Below are 20,105 nucleotides of genomic sequence, written 5' to 3'. Positions count from 1 at the left end.
AGAAGTTTCACTTTTTTCCTACTAGGTACTCTTTCCATGCTTGAATGTAACATTTTCCCCGGCCTGCCACACAGCTACCTGGACACAGAGGTCAACCTGTTCTTACTGCCTTTCATGGATTGTGAAACAGATGATGTGCTACCCAGAGCAAGTGAGTCAAGAATTCACTTCCCAGCCTTTTCTTGCCCTTAGGTCAGAACGCAAAGCTCCTCGGTTCCCTTCTTCCAGATTGGCCCCCCTCTCCAAATAAAACATCCAGGTAGAGCAAATGTGCAAAACATTTCAAGGTGAAACATCCCAACCTCTATTCCGGTTGAAAAACAGGGCGGTCCAACCACATTCCGGAGTCGGATCACTTCAGATTCACCGTGAACCAACCCCTTCTGGATGTGGGAATACGTTGACCTTGAAATGTTTTGAACACATCTTGCCCCCAAGATAAAAGATGACAAACCTGAATTTAAGATACCTATTTAATTAGAGCATCCTGACTCTGAGCAATTGCTTCCATTATGGAAGTTTGCATGGGTTTTTTTGAGCAGAACGTGTGGAGAGAAGATACTGCCTTTCCCTACTTTTGCATCTAACGCAACATGCTGTTTCTCTTCGAAAGAAAGAAAATCTGAACTGAGCGTTGCATTTTACTAGGCAGGCAGAAGTGCTTAATAGACAATTTTAATGAGAAACGGGGAGGAAAAGACAAGGTTGTTTTTTTCCCTGACAGATTTCTGCTCAGCATAATACGTTGTATCATTCTGTCCCAATAAGATCCTTTATAGAATTTGGGGCTTCCATTTCTTTGAATATTGAATCAGGCAGGAATTCGTGTCCTAAGAGAAGGGGAAGCTTGCTAAAGATATGGGGATGATAGCCGTAGCTTCCATGTTCCCGTGGGATCGTTCGCAATCTTTTGGGGAGGGTTGCATTTGTTGGCTGTGCCAAAAAAGGGGAGCAAACACCCCGTCTTCCGTTTACTTTTCTACAGCCCCAGGAAGTGGCCCTCTCTTCTCCCTCCTTCCCGGATACAAAGGACACCCCAGCTTCCAGTCCCTGATTGCCAAGCTTCGGAGCCAGATGATGTCCATGTCCCGGCCTCAGCTCTCCCATACCATCCTGACGGAAAAGAACTGGTAAGCATGTGTTTAACTGCAGCTAAGGCCGGCGGGAGTGGTGGCAGCTGAGGCATCCTAGATCGGTTCATCCTTCTCCCACCTTGGAGGAAGGAGCTAATTGGCGTGTGCTAGGTCCGTGGTGGCGAACCTATGGCACATGTGCCACAGGTGGCACACAGAACCCTCTTTGGGGGCACGCACGCCGTTGCCCCACTCCTAGGCCTTCATCTGGGTTTTATAAAACCTTTTCGCTTTAGGCCGCTGCTGTGTGCAAAAGAAAAAAAAAGGTTTAATCAATCAATTTCAACTTCTCGCGGGAAAAGATCTCGCAAAGTTGGAACTGATTGAACTTTTTAGTCCCACCCAGTCTGACGTTACCACCGCAGCCACGCCCACCCAATGGGCCACGCCCACCCAATGGGCCACGCCCACCCAATGGGCCACACCCACCCACCCACCCGACGATACATAAATGGGGTTTGGGTTGCAGTTTAAGCACTCGGGCTCTAAAAGGTTCGCCATCACTGCTCTAGGTCTTGCTTGCATCTGACACCACAGGCTTTGCCAGTGAAGGTCCGCACCATACTGGAGAACTTTGACCACGTGGACATTGGCCTGAACTTTGACCTTTCTCCTCCCCTCAGGTTCCACTATGCAGCCCGCATCTGGGATGGCGTCAAGAAGTCCTCTGCTCTCTCCGAGTATAGTCGGCTGTTGGCGTGAGCACACCGTCTCCATACTGGAACCGTTGAGAGGCAGCTCCAGCCCTGAGCTGGAGCAGACCAGGCTATCTGCCCCCTCATGCCAAGGCACATGCCAAGGATGATGGGTCCCGCACAGAGAGGGGAGCTGCACTCCTTGGGTGGTGCCGGGCAGGCTATAAGAGGAAAAACACAGGGGTGGCTTTGCAGGGTTCCTAGAAGGACGGCCATTCTGCCTCCTGCTCAAAATGGATCTTGGGATCTGGCCTAGACCGGGAGGGCTTCTCCTGTACTAAAAGGCCATTCCAGACCTGCCAGGCCCTATGAACAAGGAAGCGTTCATCTCCAATCTCCTTAGTGGGAGGGGGGAGGGGACAGTGGGACTCTGCTGCACTGGAATAGCAGGTGAGGCCAAAGGTTGATGGGAAGTTAGTGCCGTGTGTAGTCACAGGGTCTCCACCCTCCTTCGGTGTGTTATTCATAGAAGCTTTCCTTTTGTGGGGTGTGTATCTTGCCTCTTATCTCTCTCTCCCAGCCTTTGTCCCTTCCCCGTTTGGCCCCGTTTTCCCCCATCTGCTGATGCAAACTGGACAGACCTCTCCTTTTTGCATGGATGGTTATTCTTGTTTAATAAACTTGTAGAAGCCACTTCAGTTTTGGTGGAATTTTTCACACACACACACACACACACACACACACACACACACACACACACTGCTGTGTTACCACCTGTACTTGACAAGTGCAGGAATTTCCTTTTCATTCAAACTTGCTGTTCTTAAAAACTGTGTTTGCTGTTGAAAGGAAAATAATCTTCCTTGGGACTTAAAAAGTAAATAAGCTAGCTTGCTCATATTAGAAGTGAAAGAGCAACTTTTGAATGCTCCGTTGTCCTTCTACACAGGTTCATAAAACGTGCAACTCTCCCAACCGTTCACAGAAAAACGCATTTGCTTTTTTGTTCATTTTATTTCATTCATTTTAAGAAGTTTGTTTGGCCGGCCAAACACTCGCACAAAGGTGGCTGAACGGCATGTATCAACGTAGTAGAAAAAGTGTTTTGATTGATAACGTAGCATGAAGTCATTGGCTCCCAGCAGTCACACAGATTTTTCTCTACGATGGATCTGTCTCCAGTCCGATCTTTCAGGTCAGCCAACAGTGCCCTCATCACCACTATAACTGAATCTATCCACCTCACTGAGGATCTCTTTCCTTCAACTTTTCCCAGCGTTGGAGCCTTCTCCAGAGAATAATAGAAGAATAATAAGAGTTGGAAGGAAGCTTGGAGGCCTTTTAGTCCAACCTCCTGCCATTCCAGACAAGTGGCTGCACAGTCTCTTCTTAAAAGCCTCCAGTGATGGAGCACCCAACAACTTCTGGAGGCAAGCTGTTCCACTGGTTAATTGTCCTCACCGTTAGGAAGTTTCTCCTTAGTTCTAGGCTGTTTCTCTCTCTCTCTAATATGCTAATAAGAATAATTTGCATAATGTGTCCAAAGTAGGATAATTTGAGCCTGGTCATTTTAGCCTTACTCAAGAACTGTCACAGGGAATGCCGTAGCTGGCACAATTCTGATCTTTGTAGGTGTAGACACGAGTAACTTCCAACAGCTTCATTTCTGTTCTCTTGGGTCAGGGATAGGCAACCTTGGCTCTTTTATGACTTGTGGACTTCAGCTCCCAGAATTCCTGAGCCAGCCATGCTGAGGGGAAAGGGAGAGGTTTCCAAGCTGAGCCATGCTGGCTCAGGAATTCTGGAGTTGAAGTCCACCAGTCATAAAAGAGCCAAGGTTGTCTACCCCTGTCCTGGGTGGTCGCCTATGGCCTGTTTCTTGACTGCTTGTGGCTTTATTGTTGAATATCTGAGAGAAGCATTAAAATTCATGATCATCTTGAAACAATTCGTTCAACCTGAGGGCCATCCGGGTTTTAGGAAATCTAAAAGATTATTGGTACCAATCTGCAATTTAATAAATTAACTCAGCTTCAATCTAGGACAATAAGGAAGTCTAATTTTACAATTTAAAAAACAGATCATTGCAAGAAGGCCTTTGGTCGATGAAAATGAAGGTGTTATCCATTCAATCAGGTCCAACCCTTGGCGATTCTATGGGCCAGGTTTCTCCACATCTGATCTAGCACTATTTGGAGTTTCTCTATGTTCTAACTCGTGTCAGCTTTGATGGTTTGGTCAGTTAAAGAATGTGTCAGACATAGGAAATCCTAAAAACGGGACAATTTGTGCTTTCCAAATTCAAACCAACTTCATCCTTATTTGTCTTTCCCCCCAAAGAATACTGGGAAGCATAGTTTTGCAGTGGTGGCATAATTATATCCTGGAATCCACCATACTCACTCTTTTTATATCTTGCGATAAATGGAAATAAAGTAGCCCACCTCTCGGCTATCATAAAAAAAATAAATTTGAAATTGAAATTGTATTATGATGCGGTTGCCTTGATGTGGGTTAGTGATTGGCTTAATTTAACTAATAAGGGAATACTTCATCTTGAGGGATGGGATTTGGTATATGGATGGCATGCATATTTGCTTTACGATAAGAAGGTGGACAGGGCTTTTAAATCCCATATTCTTAGAAGTGCTTTATTGCGTGTCTGGAAAAAGTATTATTATAAGTTAAATTATAAAATACCGATTTGGGGAATTCCTGGACACGCGATAGAGGGCGTATCTATGGGAGTGAGTTTGGATATGGTTTCTCATAAGGAACTACTTAGATTGCAAGGGAATGATTGGCAACTTAAATCATTAGATGAGTTAAGACAAGAAAACATAAGTTACTCTTGGTTTCAATATACCCAATTGAAAGCTAGGTGGAAGTTAGACCAAAAGGTTGGCATCACAATTACAGATCAAAATTTAGTAAAACAAATTAGAGATTTAAATTGTGCACATATAAAGAGGATACATAATGCTTTAATTGAATTGGATTCGGAAACGGAATTAGTTAAAGATTGTATGATAAAGTGGGCACAAAATATTCAGGAACCAATTTCGTTGGACACTTGGGAGATAATTTGGGTCAGAAATGTTAAATTTACTCAGGCTCAAAACTTAAGAGAAAATTTTTATAAAATGTTTTATAGATGGCATCTGGATCCCAAGAAGTTGTCCAACATGTATCCTAACTTACAGTCTAAATGTTGGAGATGTGGTAGTTTAGAAGCCACCTATTTTCATATGTGGTGGACTTGTAGAAATATAAAAGCTTTTTGGATTAAAATTTGGTGGAACATTCAAAAGATTTTTAAGAGAAAGATAAAGTTTTCTCCGCAATTGTTTTTATTGGGTATTGTTGTAGATTGCGATGTTAAAGAAACCAATTTGATGTTGAATATGATAACAGCAGCACGGTTACTGGTGGGACAATATTGGAAGAAGGATAGTTTGCCCACTGTAGAAGAATGGGTGTTTAAAGTTTTGAATCTTGCAGAAATGTCTAAGATTTCTGCTTACTTGAAAGATCATTCACAGGAAAGATATATTTCAGTTTGGAGGAGATGGATAAATTATATTCAGAACAAATATGGGACTAAAAAGTTCCATTTAGCTTATGAGTAGATTTTAGTGGGATATTGTTATTGGTACTTTGTATGTATTTATGTTAAAGGGGAGTTAAAGCACATTATGAATTTGGTTAATTGTATATCATGCATAATTTTTATTTAGAATATGATTACTATAACTATAATCCTGTATTTAGCTCTGGGAAGTGGGGGGGGGGGAAGTGGGCGGGTTTGGGGTGGGGGGGATTTGGGGATATATTGTAAAACTTTGTTTTTGTAAAAAAAATATAAATTATTGCAAAAGGCGAAGTTTTGTGCTTCTTGTCTCTTTTCCCCTCTTCTAGTTGGTGAATTTAGTTAACGGGCTTGTGAAAATACAAAGTGTTTTGATTCAGTACAATTAACACTAATTGAGCGCACATTCCCAACCTGTTCCTCAAGGTCTGAATTCCTTCAGACCTCAGAATCAATATGTTTTAACTGGGCTATTATTTAATTCTTTTTTAATTTTTGTATCTCGTATTTTTTATGTATGCCCTGTTCACCGCCCTGAGTCCTTCGGGAGAAGGGCGGTATACAAATACAATAAAACTTAAACTTAAATAGCCTTGATGAAAACGTCATGAGCATCTTTGGCTACCTCATCCAGGCAGCTCATGAGCATGTAGTAGGTGGTAACAAAGGAGATCCATCCAGCTGCCACGAAACCAAATATGGGTACCATGCTGACGAAGAACTGCATATTCATTAGTGGTCTGCCAGTTTTGGTGAGCAGCTTTAGAACTAAGTCTCTGGAGATCTCTTTAGCTAAGGGTGACTTGATTATCTCTTTGATCTCCTCCACAGGCTTGTTGGCCTTCTTAGCCAACCTGGTGAGAGACTCCTCATCCAGACCAAAACTGTGGAGGTATTTTGAGAGGTGTTTGATCAAGATGGTTACATCACAGGTTACGCCGAGGCCTGGAATAGGCACAGCAGCCGCTCCAGCGGAGACGATAGCCAGCTTCCAGATCTCTTTTTGTAAAGCCATCTTCTTTTTCTGCAGGATGCTTAGAGAGATGTTTGGCAAGGCCAGGAGAAAAGCGTGTCTCTTATGGCTTGGCAGTTCCTTTCCCAAGGTTTCCTCCAGCATCCTGAAGTCATATTTATCTAACTCCCAGTTGGAGAGAAGGAACACTCTGGAATCGGGCATTTCCTTGTCCTTTAAGTGCGCCTGGCAATTTTCTCGTATCTGCCCCAGTATAGCCTCCTCATTGTAAGCTTGTGGCCGGCGTTTTCTGCAGGCCTCCAAATCTGCATCCACTTTGGAGCGCACAAAATAGAAATGCTTCCCCTGGCGACGGATTTCCTGTGCCAGCCAGACATGGTTGTGCTTGAAGCGATCTGAGGCAATAAGGATGAAGAAGTCGTAGCGGGAGAAGTGAACCAGCTCCAGGTAAGGTTTGGCGCAGAATGTTGGCGTTCCAATTCCAGGCAGATCCCACAGAGTGACATTGCGGTACTTGGGGTGTGGGTAAGGTGTGGGCTTCTCTGTGGTCTCCACTACCCCAGTGGGGGCAGAAGCAGCTTCGTCATCTCCTAACCCTCGGATGGCATTGACAAAGGAGGACTTCCCTGAGCCAGATTCTCCAGTGACTGCTATGTCCAAGCGGGCGTTCTCCAGGACCTGAAGGTTTTCCATAACCTTGGAAACGGCTTGGTCCACTCTCCCTTCTTCCAGAGCATCCTTAATCTCTTCAATCTCTTCATTGTCTTTGAAAAGATCATCCTCCTTATTGGGTGGTATGAACTGATCCTGCCTTGCCATAACAAAGCCTAGGAGAAAAGGAGAGGAAAGAAGGACAATGCAGGTGGACCTCAACATACGACCACAACATTGCTGCTGTTAAGCAAGACATTTAAGTGAGTTTTTCTCCATTTTACGACCTTCCTTGCCGCAGTTGTTCAGTGAAGCACTGCAGTTGATAAGTTAGCAACCCGGTTGTTAAGCGAATCGGGCTTCCCCATTGACTTTGCTTGTCAGAAGGTCGCAAAAGGGGAATCACGTGACACCCCCCCCAGGACGCTGCAACCGTCATAAATATCAACCTGTTGCCAAGCCTCTGAATTTTGATCACACGATGATGGGGATACTGCAAAGATTGTAACTGTGAAAAAAGGTCCTAAATCACTTTTTTCAATGCCGTTGCAACTTTGAATGGTCACTGAATGAACTGTTAGTTCACATATCACGCTAAGTCTTGCACTGTTTGATTTAGCTGATAACCGGGACAACGACTGAAATTTTGTCGAAACTTCTGTGGACTCTTTCCACTGGATTGTGCTTCTTTGGCTACCTCATCAGCCTTTTGCACCCCTCTCTCTCTCTCTCTCTCTCTCTCTCTCTCTCTCTCTCTCTCCCTCTCCCTCTCTCTCTCTCTCTCTCTCTCTCTCTCTCCAACCTCCCTCGCAGAGTTGTTGTAGGAAAACGGAGGAGGAATGAAGCATTAAGCTTGAGCTGCTGAACTAAAGGCAGAATAATAAAGGCTCCTTTCCTCTCCCCCCCCCCGCAGCCTCAATTCTCTGACCCAAGGCAATTTGTTTCTTTTAAGCTTGCAACATTCCCCCCCCTCCCGCTTGTCCCCCATTTGCCTCTGCAACCCACAGGCAGATTTCTTTGGCCCCATCCCTCTGCATCCCGCCCCGTTTTCTCCCTCTCCTCTAAACTGATCCAGTCGCACAGAATGGGAGCGATCCCTGGTCCTTTGGGCATATAATAATAATAATAATAATAATAATAATAATAATAATAATAATAATAATAATAATAATAATAATAATAATAATAATAATAATAATAATAATAATAATAATAATAATAATAGAAAGGAACCTTGGAGGTCATCTAGTCCAACCCCCTGCTATGCTATTTCCGACAAGTGGCTGTCCAATCTCTTCTTAAAAACTTCCAGTGTTGGAGCATTCACCACTTCTGGAGGCAGGTTGTTCCACTGGTTAATTGTTCTCACTGTCAGGAAATTTCTCCTTAGTTCCAGGTTGCTTCTCTCTTTGGTTACTTCTTGTCCATTGGTTCTTGTCCTGCCTTTGGGTGCTTTGGACAAGAGCTTGACTCCCTCTTCTTTGGGGCAGGCCCTGAGATATTGGAAGACTGAAATATTATGTCACCCCTGTTCCTTCTCTTCATTAAACTAGACATACCCAATTCCAGCAACCGTTCCTTATACGTTTTAGCCTCCAGTCCCCTAATCGTCTTTGTTGCTCTTCTCTGTACCCTTTCTAGAGTCTCGACATCTTTTTTACACGGTAGGGACCAATAATAATAATAATAATAATAATAATAATAATAATAATAATAATAATAATAATAATAATAATAATTTTATTTGTATACCGCTCTTCTCTCGAAGGACTCAGGGCGGTGAACAGGGCAATAAATACTAATACAAAAAATGGATGCAGTATTCCAAGTGTGGCCTTACCAAGGCGTTGCAAAGTGCTATTAATACTTTTACACTTGGATGTAAAGGGTTTTAGTGTATCCATTCACTTTTACATGGTCAGGAAGGCCTGGAAACCTCTGTCCAAAAGAGTCAACATCCCCCGCCCCCATAAGTTTGGCCAAGAGCGGGGGCAAGCTCCGTGGCGGTGGCCCCACCATCGGAGCTTGCTGGGATGCGCTCTCCCCGCTGCGCATTTCCGCTGGCGCTGACTTTTACCTGGCGCCGGAGATCTCGGGAGCCGAAGCGCTTTCTCGTCGCGACAACTTCGGAGCTGCCTTTCCTGCTTCTCGCCTCTGGACGCTCGTCTGAATTCGGCCAGAGGTTTTATGCGGTGGCGCTGCTGCCCCCTCCTGGAAGGAACTCGTTCGTGGGAAGCCCAGGCGCTCCCCAGCTGAAGGGCGGACAGCTCCCCGGAATTTTGGGCGTTTGGCACAAATCTGGGATGGAAAGGGAGAGGGAGAGAGAGGGAGGAGGGGAAAAGAGAGAAGACAAAGAAGAGGAAAAACAGAGAGAAAGAGAAGAGAGAAAGAGGAAAAAAGGGGGGGAAGAGAGAGGGAAACAGAGAGGACAAAGAAGAGAGGAAAAACAGAGCGAGAGAAACAGAAGAGAGAGAGAAGGGAAAGAGACAAAGAGAAAGAGAGGGCAAAGAAGAGAAAGGAGAAACAGCGAGAGAAAGAGAGGAGAGAGAGAGAGAGAGAGAGAGAAGAGAGAGAGAGAGAGAGAGAGAGAGAGAGAGAGAGAGAGAGAAAGAAAAAGAGAAAATAGCGGACGACCTTATTCTCCAAATTACCAATGCTGGATTTTTAAAACTCAGATCTGAGTTTTTCGATCCCTGTCTGGGTTTCTAGGGGTTTCCCCTACCCGTCTCTTGAAATGTAATGAAATCTAAGTGTTTCTACGCAATGCATTATATTAAATGGATAAAAATAATGTGGTTTAAAACCGATAGTGTGTGGGGGTTTTTCCCCCTTCTTATCTGCCCCCCCCCCAGGAAAATCTGGAAAGAATTAGACCCATTCTTGGAGCAAGAGCAGAGGCACACTGGCAACCGAGATATAGAGGAGCAACAACAAGCTCTGCAACCCATGAGGAGAAATATCGAACCTCACAACAACTGTGTTTATATGGGAAGCTTAGATGATATTGACCCAGCTCCAATGTCAAGTTGACATCTGGCATTTCTACCATCTAGCCAATCAACCAAGCCAGACCACCTTGCCTCTGAGAACCCCATACAGTTGATGACCTGGATCATAGCTGGCTGGAAAGGGATGGTTGATAGTGGACTAATGAGCTTTCTCTCTAGATTTGACATAATAGCCTTTCAAGAAACCTGGCTAACCGAAGTGGACGAACCAGTACAATTGCCAGGCTTTCAGGGATGGGCCTCCCCAGCCCTAAAAACAAAGAACAAAGGGAGACCCTCTGGTGGGCTATGCATTCTTATAAAGCAAGAGTTGCAATGGCAGCGAGAGAAATTATATAACGAAGATAAGTATCCGTACTTTCTAGCTGTCAGATTTGAATATGACCAGTTTGAGTTAATATTGGTAAATGTGTACATTCCTCCAAGCACATCCCAGCACTATAATTCTGAATATTGGATGGGCTTGGAAGTTATCCTAGAAGATATATCTATACTGTACCCTCAGTCCATAGTGGTATTATTAGGAGATCTGAATGCTAGACTGGGTCCCTCTCTGTATGAGCTTGCCCAGAAGAAGGGAATCCCAGGGGAGTTCTTTGATAACCATCCTCAGTGGCTCTTGAGAGACTGTAAAAGTAATGCCGCTGGCCTGCTCCTAGTCTCCTTAATTTTTAAGGGTAATCTCCAAATTTTGGGAGGTAAGGACAAGAATTATACATACCCTTATACATACCACTCAGCCAATTCAAGTAGTGTACTGGATCTCTTTTGTGTGTCTAGAGATAAGGCTGACCTCTTAGCGACAATAGCGACCATCAGCCTGTAAGTGTGACATTGCAAGGCCGCTCAGATTTAAGACCATATAACATGGCTGACAGATGGCTCACCAAAAAGGTAGAGGTGACCCAAAATAAAAGGTTAATTTGGGCCAAAGTTGATACTAAGGCAATATTAGAATGCCTTAAAACAGAGAATGCTACTAAGTGGGCTAGAACAATACAGTCATCTACTACTGACTGGATGTCAGCCTTCAATGCATTCTCCAATCTTTGTAACATACTGAAGAAACACCTAACAGCTAAACCTACTACAAAAAGAGCCCAAGTGGGTAGACCTCGCTGGTTTGATCCTGATTGCCAGGGACTGAAAAAGAAATTGAAGGCAGCCATGAGGCTTGCCCAGAGGAATCCTACTGCCCATATACAAGCTAAGATGCTGCACACAAGAAGGGAATATAAAAAAACTATAACATTAAAGAAAAAACATTTTGCCATTTCAATCTGGTCAGAACTTGAGTTGGCTGCCAGAAGTCATAATTCAGTATTATTTTGGCACTCTGTAGCAGGTATCCTGAAGGAACGGAGATTTGCATTTGACATACCAATCTCTGCTGCGGACTGGGAGAATTATTATCAGTGCTTGTTTGCCCCCACCGAACCGGTAAAGAAATTATTTTTAAACAGTGATTTGGTAAATCCTAGAACTCTCCCCCCTTGGCCACCAGTCTCAGAAAAGGAGATACAGTCCATCATTAAAAGCTTAAAGAGCAATAAAGCCCCAGGCGAGGATTTTTTAGCAGCAGAATTATTTAAGAAATTTCCCAACTGGTGGGGCCCTGTATTAGCAGGTCTTTTTACACACATAAATAATACCTGCCATATACCAGATGGGTGTAAGATGGCAATAGTTGTCCCCATATATAAAAAAGGGAATAAAAAGGATCCTAGTAATTATAGGCCCATCAGCCTGATTGACTTTGTAGCAAAAATATATCCTAGGTACCTTTTGAACAGAATTGAAATCTGGGTAGAGGAAAACAACATCCTCACAGAAGAACAAGCAGGTTTTAGACAAAACAGATCTACTATTGATAACTGCTTTGTCTTGAACCATCTAATTGCCAAATATGCCTGTAAGAGGAGACCCCCGTTTGCTGTTTTCATAGACCTTACAGCAGCATTTGATATGGTAAATAGAGACATACTATGGAGTAAATTGACATCTCTTAAAATAGAACCCAGACTCCTGGCTTTGATTAAAGCCCTTTACACAAGTACCTGTTTGAGGGTGCGGTATGGGGTTAATGGGGCCCTGACTAACAGGATTCACACAAATAAAGGGATAAGGCAAGGGTGTATCCTGGCCCCATTATTATTTAATTTATACATCAATGACTTGCCAGGGTTAATGAAAGATACCATGGTACACATGCCGATGATCCTAAATACATACTGTAACAGCTTGCTTTATGCTGATGATATGATTATATTATCATACTCACAAGTAGGATTATGTAGGCTATTAAGAAGATTCAGCTTTTATTGCCAGGATAACTCTCTAATCATTAGCAAATCTAAATCGAAAATAATGGTGTTTGGAAGAAACCATCAGAGACATAAGTGGCAATTAGATGGTGAACCAATTGAGCAGGTTAATACCTTTGTATATTTGGGAGTAACTTTTTCCAAGACTGGATCTTGGGCCTGCCATCATCAACGGAGTATATTTAGAGCAAAAGCCCGTTTGAATTTATTGTTCAAACTAAAGAACCATAGTTACCCAGGGTACCTAGCTCCATTACTCAAGGTTTATAAGGCTAAGTTTACCACAATGCTCTTGTATGGAGCAGACATTTTGGGTCTTTACTCAACCACAGTCCTAGAACAAACACAGTCCCAGCATTTGAGATGTATTTTGGGTGTAGATCCAAGAACATCTGCTGCAGCAGTTAGAGCTGAATTGGGAATTCATACAATTCAGGCATTGTCTAAAATTAGAGCTTATAACTACTGGTGCAAAGTTAATGAAATGGAGACTGATAGACTCCCCCAAATTATGCCTACTAGAGCAAATAAAACTACAATCACAAATCTCCTGGATCACCAAACTAACAAATTTTGTAAGAAGCTGTGGCCTTCCTGTCTCTTGCGTAACAGAACAATCTAAAAAAAGAGTTGCCCAAAGAATTAAGGATATAGAAGCACAAACTGATATAGCTATCCTTACTAAGGTGGGTAACTTGAAATGGCTGAGTAAATACAAATGTACTTTTCAAGTGGACAGTTATTTGAAGTTACAACTCCCAAAACATCTTAGGGAGATATTTACGAGAGCGAGATTCAAACAGCTTGACACAATGGTCAGATATGGGAGATTTCATGCTATACCGTACAATGAGCGTCTCTGCATTTGCAGAGCGGCAGAGGTAGAGGACCTGGCTCACATCCTATTTGACTGTATAAGAGGGTGAGAGACAGGTATCTTGGTCTATATACCAAACGAATGACCCATTGGGATCCCCATATCAAAATAACTTACCTTATGTCCGGTCAGAACTTGAAAATAACATTTAACGTAGCACAGTAAACAAAATGATCCGGTTAAGATCTGCATATGTGGGACTGATTGGGGTAGATTGCAAGGGCGACTCCGAAATATAATGTTATCATATTTTATCTATATCTTAAATTATTGTACATTATTACAATTTCATTTTAGATTGTATTTTATTACTATTTTATCTTAAATTGTATTTTATTTTAATTCCATTTTAAATTGTATTTTATCAAATTCCATTTTAAATTGTATTTTATCAAATTCCATTTTAAATTGTATTTTATCAAATTCCATTTTAAATTGTATTTTATCAAATTTTGGTGACGGTTTGTTGCTGGAACTTTGCACTTTGATATGGCCCAAGGGCTAATCAATAAAGTTGTTGTTGTTGTATAGGCATCTGAGTCCTTTTTGACTGACCCAGTGTTGGCTTCCTACATTTCCTCTTTCGTATTTGAATTCCCCTACTTTCTTAACACTTGACCGATTGCCTCGAGGTTTATCCTTATAAAATTTGGTCTTCCTTCACCTCTATTCTATTTTCAGAGTGGCTAGACTTATCTCCAGACTCTGTTTTTCTTCCAGATCCTTAACATTCTCCTCAAATGCTTCAATTAGTTTATATTTAGAACAGAATCAACTAAGAGTTGTCATTGAGGCTCAAATATCCAGACTCAAATTATTCTAGTTTGGACACATTATATGAAGATCCAGCTCCAAGGGTCTGAGGGTGGAAAAAGTGGAAAGGAAGGGAAGAAAAGGATGAAAAGCAGAAAGGGAACTGGACTTACAATGGAACTGACCGCACAATTAGTGGGTCTTGAAAGAACACGTTAGGAACAGATTGTCATGAAGAAAATCTATTTAGGTGGCCACTAGGTAAAGGTAAAGGTTCCCCCGCACATGCGTGCTAGTCGTTTCCGACTCTAGGGGCCGGTGCTCATCTCCGTTTCAAAGCCGAAGAGCCAGCGCTTGTCCGAGGACGTCTCCGTGGTCATGTGGCTGGCATGACTAGACACCAAAGGCGCACGGAACGCTGTTACCTTCCCACCGTAGTGGTCCCTATTTTTCTACTTGCATTTTTACGTGCTTTCGAACTGCTAGGTTGGCAGAAGCTGGGACGAGTAACAGGCGCTCGCTCTGTTACGCGGCACTCGGGATTCGACCTGCCAAACTGCCGATCTTCTGATCGACAAGCTCAGCGTCCTAACTCACTGAGCCACTGCGTCCCTAGGTGGCCACTAGGAGATGAAAATTACTTAATGGCACATAATCTATTAGGAAATAAACAATAGGGAGGGAAGGTGCCTTTTGAAAGAAAACAAACTCCCTTTATTCTTATCCCTCACGCATACAAATCTCTAGTTACCAAATCTTGGAAGCCTGATAGTGATTAAACCCCACCTTCCCTCTTGCTCCCAATGCTTGTTCATGTGGAATCAAAGTTTCTTTCCAATGTTGTGTTCATCTTCTTGACTTAAATCATGTTTCCTGAACTGCCATTGGGTAGTTTTCCAAGGTCATCTCTGTGATTCTCTAGTGGAATTAAGAATTACACAATAACAGAGTCGGAAGGGACCTTAGAGGTCTAACTCCTAAAACAGAAATGACCCTTGCAGATTTGAGGCTACTTCACTTCCCAGTCTCCCTTTTGCCAAAAAATTCGGGGGGGGGGGAGTTTCTCTTGAGCCTCTTGCTCCATGTACGGGCTAACCTGTCTTTTATCTATGTTTCCTTGGTTGTGTTCATTGCCTTGTCTCCCAAGGTCATTCCCACATTCCATTGCAACTAAAGCCTTTAATCATTGTAACCCCAATATGTCTTGGCCAAAGTCGAGGGGGGCAATGAGAAGCCAGTAATAAGAGGGAGAAGTTTCCAGATGTTCTCCACCCCCCACCAGCCAAACTCTCCATCCCCTCCTCTTCACACCACTCTAAAGCCCTGGACTCATCTTCTTTGCTGAATTTTCTGTTCTCTTCCTTTCTTATCGATAAAATCACTGCCTAGTCCAACATAAACCAATCTGGTTATTATTAACACTGAACACAGACAAAAAAAAATACTTTAAATCCAAAGAAGGCATCGTTAAATGCAGAGGGAAAAGGCTGCTGCTTCTCTAGCTGATTCCCCAGAGCCACCCACAAAAAAACTTTGGGTCCAGAAATGAGGGCCAAAAGGTGCATGCATTTCCTTAACCTGAAGCGTCTTCAGCCATCCACAGATTCCTAGGCAAAATGCACGCATTCTTTAGTAGACAACAAAATGGTAGAAAGATCAACAGAAACGCTAAAGAGAACAGAATTTGAAAATAAGGACTTACAGACTCTACTATAGCTAAATCTAGAGAGGGAAGGGTGTGCACAAATGCATACTTGCTTTTTTAAAAGGAGTAGCTGTCAAGGATCTCCACGCAGGCTGGAACGGATCTCTACCCGAAGAACCTGGATTCCTCGGACAGAAGGATGGAATCGCCCTTATGTACCCTTAAGTGCAGCATGTGCAGTTTTTCTTAGAAATAATAAAACCATAAAACAATAAAACGTTCCTGCCATTTCCTATCACATACAGCCCTAATCAAAATCCAGGGTTTCTACAGCTACCAGTGGTACAAACAGTTCCTTTAGAAAAGAAAGAAAAAAGAAAATAGCATTGGACTGCCTTCTGTTTAGTTTTTTTTAAAAAATACAAGTAGTCTTCGACTTACAACCATTCATTGAGTGGCCATTTGAAGTTACAACTTAACTGAAAAAAGTGACATTTGAGCAGTCCTCATACTTACAACCATCGCAGTGTCCCCGTGATCAAAATTCGGGCACCTGCTGATGGGCATATATTTCTGATGCATGCAGCATTTGGGGCCCTGGGATTGCCATTTGCAACCTTCCCAGCTGGATTCCAACAAACAAACAGAATGGAGCAAGCCAGATTCACTGAACGACCACGTGATTCACTTAACAACTGCAGGGCTTCACTTAACAATTGTGGCAAGAAAGCCTGAAAAGTCACAGGTGTGACTCCCTAAGCAACGTCCTTGCTTAGAAACAGAAATCCTGGCCTCAGTGTGGTCCTCAATTGAGCCGTACCTGTGGAAGCACAGGAGAATGAACAGTGACTCCAGACTCCTCAGGACACAAGGACTGAATCCCACTTACACACTCTTACGTGGCATAGGTGGTGCTTCTTGGAAATGTAAGGTTTTTCAATGGAAATATGTACGGTTTCTCAGCTCAGAATCCAAATGAATCCCAAAGAGGCTACTGAAAACGAAGCAGCTTTATTTCTTTTGATCAAAAGGAAAGCCTGTGGCCTCCTAATTTCTTGTTTCTAAGCAGAGAGACGGAGGAGACAAGAGGGACACACACTGACAGAAGTTTCTCCTTTTACAGCTAGAGCATTTTCTTCTTGTGACTCAGGGCCAGCCTGTGGGTCCGGCAGCCGGCTCAGATGTCTCGGATGACTCAGATGAGGGGGAGGAGGAGTGTGTGGAAGACGAACTGGCTGATGATGGTTTGGAGGCTTCGCAGAGCCCCCAGCCGGGGCCCTCTTCTCAGCTGCGTGAGCCCGATAGTGCGGAGGATGATGACCCACAGCTGGCCCTGTTCAAGGACGCCCGACGCAGGAGGCAGTCGAGCAGGACCAAACAGAGAAAGGCTGTGGGACTCCTCGGGAGGAGGCACAGGGAGGCCACGCCCTGATCTCTAAATAAAAGGAGTGTTTGGGGAAGGGCTGGTTGCTGAAAGCTGTTGTGACTCAGGGCCAGCCTGTGGGTCCGACAGCCGGCTCCGATGTATCGGATGACTCAGATGAGGGGGAGGAGGGAAACGAACCGGCTGATGATGGTTTGGAGGCTTTGCAGAGCCCTCAGCCGGGGACCTCTTCTCAGCTGCGTGAGCCCGAGAGTGCGGAGGAAGATGACCCACAGCTGGCCCTGTTCAAGGACGCCCGACGCAGGAGGCAGTCGAGCAGGAACAAACAAAGAAAGGCTGCGGGACTCCTCGGGAGGAGGCACAGGGAGACCACGCCCTGAGCTCTCTATAAAAGGAGTGTTTGGGGAGGGGCTGGTTGCTGAAAGCAACTTTTCCGCTTGAGAAGACAAGCTCTAGTGTTTTTGTTAACTGCGTAATAAATCTTGGCAGATGCCTATTAGCCTTGGACGCTCTCCAGTCTCTTCTTTCTGAATAGGGGTTTGCCTTATTACAAGGCCAGAAGAGGGCTGGTTCAGAACAGTTTGCTTTCAGCCACCCACCCCTTATTACTACGATGGAGCAGCTTCTTGCCGAGAATGCCAAGCTCACCCAGCAACTCACTTTGCTGGCAGCTCAGGTGGCTCAACTGCAAGCTCAGGTACATGCTGCACCCCCACCCAGGAGGAAATGTCAGATAGCTATGCCGGATAAATTTGCTGGTAATCCAGAACTGTTTCCTGCCTTCCTGGGACAATGCCAGCTTTTTATCAGCGTGAGAGCAGCTGATTTCCCCACTGACCGAGATAAGGTGGGATTCGTGTTGAGCCTTCTGTCGGGAGATGCAGCTCGTTGGGGCACGCCTCTGTTGGCACAGCCTAGCCCTTTGTTGGATAACTTTGGGGGGTTTTGTGACCATATGCGCCTCATGTACGAGGACCCGATTAAGGCGCAGACCGCCACCCGACGCCTGAAAGCTTTGAGGCAGGGTCAGCGCCCCCTACAGGCCTACATCAGCGATTTCCGGCTGCTTAGCCAGGATTCCGCCTGGAATGAGGCTGCGCTCGTGGATGCCTTCCAGGATGGCTTGTCGGAGGAGATGTTGGATGAGCTGGCCCGCGTGGACATTCCCTCAGACCTGAACGGGCTGATCCATCTTTGTCTGTGGATCGATGCCCGGCTGCAGCAGCGAAAGAGTCGCCGTGCCACCCCACAGACCCCTGCCGCTCCTGTTGAGCGTGTGCCCCCAGTCCAGAGGGAGGAGCCAATGGAGCTGGGTGCCGCCCGGTCCCGTCTATCGGTGACGGAAATGGACAGACGACGATCGGGGGGGTTGTGTTTTTACTGTGGGGACCCTGGACATTTGGCTGCTTCTTGCCCAAAGAAGCGTCAGCGGGCATCAGTGACCAAGCCGGCCCCGAGAAAGTCCCCTGCTTTGCTGTCGGGAAACGGCCCGAGCCCGATCTAGACGGTGTGATAGATCGGGCGACCCACAACGACCACACCGAGCGACGCCGTTCCGACGGTGCCTGTGAACCTCCACGGCATTTGATTTTGGAGGCACGTCTGATCCTTCCTGGCAAGCCAGAGGGGATTCCGGTCCATGCCTTAATTGACTCGGGCTACCACTAACTTCATGGACTCGGCCTTCGTGGCCAAATGGGCTATTCCCCAGTGTCCGGTGGATCCGCCCATGCTAGTGGAGACTATTGATGGTCGAGTGCTCCTGTCCGGGCCTATTACGGCCGCCACGCAACCAGTGTGTATGGCCATCAGTTCCCATGTGGAGGCCATCCAGTTCTACATCACTTCGGATCTGCACTTCCCCGTGGTCTTGGGACTGGCGTGGCTCCGGGCGCATGATCCACAGATCTATTGGTCTCAGAACTTGGTCACCTTCCCAAGTTTGCAGTGCGTGGACCACACCCGCCATATCTGTGCCGGCCAGGTGGAGGGTTCCCCAGGGGTTTCCTTGCCTCCCGAACTGTCCGACTTTGCTGATGTGTTCAGCGAGTCAGAGGCGGACCAATTACCCCCGCACAGGCCCTATGACTGTTCCATTGATCTAGTCCCTGATGCGCCTCTCCCAGTGGGGCGTTTGTACTCCATGTCGGAGCCCGAGTTGGCTGCATTGCGGGACTTCCTGACAAAGAATTTGGCTCGTGGTTTCATCCGGCCCTCGTCCTCGCCAGTGTCTGCGCCCGTGCTCTTCGTCAAAAAGAAGTCGGGCGAGTTACGGCTTTGCTGTGACTACCGGAAACTCAACGCCATCACGGTGCGTAACCGCTACCTGCTGCCCCTCATCCCCGAGCTCTTGGACCGACTCCGGGAGGCTAAGATCTTCACGAAACTGGACCTGTGTGGAGCTTACAACCTCGTCAGGGTTCGGCCGGGTGATGAGTGGAAGACGGCGTTTGGTACTCGCTATGGACATTTCGAGTACACGGTGATGCCGTTTGGCCTGACCAACGCCCCCGCTGTGTTTCAGCATTTTATGAACGACATCTTTCGGGATCTGTTGGACCAGTTTGTCGTAATTTACCTGGACGACATCCTGATTTACTCCCCGTCGCGTGAAGCGCATCATCAGCATCTCCGTCAGGTCCTGCAGCGCCTCCGGAAACATCGGCTGTTTGCCAAGTTGGAGAAGTGCCAGTTCTACCAGGTGACCATCGATTTCCTGGGTCACCGCATTTCTCCTGAGGGCATCGCCATGGAACCGAGTAAAGTTGAGTCGTTGCAGAGTTGGCAACCCCCGCGTCGCGTGAAGGACGTTCAGCGACTTCTTGGATTTGCCAACTACTATCGGACATTCATCCCTGGCTTTGCTGCCTTGACAGCCCCCCTCACCCGGCTCCTGCAGAAGAAGACTCGGTTCCAGTGGAACGCCCCCGAACAACAGGCGTTCCAAGCTTTGAAGGACGCCTTCATGAAGGAGCCCATCTTGAAGCATCCCGACCCGCAACGGCCGTTTGTCGTGGAGGCGGACGCCTCCGACATTGCCATTGGGGCCGTGTTACTCCAGGCAGCGACGCCCAGCGGTACCCTTTTCCCTTGCGCGTATCACTCTCGGAAATTGAATCCCTCGGAGCGCAAC

The 20,105-nt window shown here is 45.5% G+C and overlaps 2 protein-coding genes across 4 annotated transcripts; one reads left to right on the top strand and one right to left on the bottom strand.

Moving 5' to 3' along the window:
* The first annotated feature begins 16 nt into the window (after positions 1-16).
* LOC308671994 (nonsense-mediated mRNA decay factor SMG9-like) lies at positions 17-2,461 on the top strand. Its single transcript, XM_081334529.1, has 3 exons — positions 17-151; positions 986-1,130; positions 1,757-2,461. The coding sequence occupies exons 1-3, from the start codon at positions 37-39 to the stop codon at positions 1,833-1,835; spliced, it is 339 nt and encodes a 112-aa protein (XP_081190655.1). The 5' UTR covers positions 17-36; the 3' UTR covers positions 1,836-2,461.
* A 3,251-nt stretch (positions 2,462-5,712) lies between these two features.
* LOC308672289 (interferon-inducible GTPase 5-like) lies at positions 5,713-10,800 on the bottom strand. 3 transcript variants are annotated; one of them, XM_081335077.1, is made up of 3 exons: positions 10,711-10,800; positions 9,059-9,279; positions 5,713-7,157 (listed from the first exon to the last, which is right to left on the bottom strand). In XM_081335077.1, the coding sequence occupies exon 3, from the start codon at positions 7,147-7,149 to the stop codon at positions 5,941-5,943; it is 1,209 nt and encodes a 402-aa protein (XP_081191203.1). In that variant the 5' UTR covers positions 7,150-7,157; positions 9,059-9,279; positions 10,711-10,800; the 3' UTR covers positions 5,713-5,940. The 3 variants fall into 3 exon arrangements, with proteins under 3 accessions (XP_081191203.1, XP_081191202.1, XP_081191201.1); XM_081335076.1 differs by having other exon boundaries at positions 10,723-10,743; XM_081335075.1 differs by lacking the exon at positions 10,711-10,800 and having other exon boundaries at positions 9,059-9,936.
* Between the last annotated feature and the right edge of the window lie 9,305 nt (positions 10,801-20,105).

This window comes from Vipera berus, assembly GCF_964194415.1.
Source record: "Vipera berus genome assembly, chromosome: 9".
Lineage (NCBI taxonomy): Eukaryota > Metazoa > Chordata > Lepidosauria > Squamata > Viperidae > Vipera > Vipera berus.
Note: the sequence above shows the minus strand (reverse complement) of the source record. Positions and strands in the feature narration are given on the sequence as shown.

Coding starts and splice junctions, on each gene's coding strand:
- LOC308671994 (XM_081334529.1), top strand. CDS start 37: ATGCTTGAATGTAACATTTTCCCCGGCCTGCCACACAGCTACCTGGAC. Junction 152..985: donor TGATGTGCTACCCAGAGCAA/GTGAGTCAAGAA, acceptor ACTTTTCTACAG/CCCCAGGAAGTGGCCCTCTC. Junction 1,131..1,756: donor ATCCTGACGGAAAAGAACTG/GTAAGCATGTGT, acceptor TCCTCCCCTCAG/GTTCCACTATGCAGCCCGCA.
- LOC308672289 (XM_081335077.1), bottom strand. CDS start 7,149: ATGGCAAGGCAGGATCAGTTCATACCACCCAATAAGGAGGATGATCTT.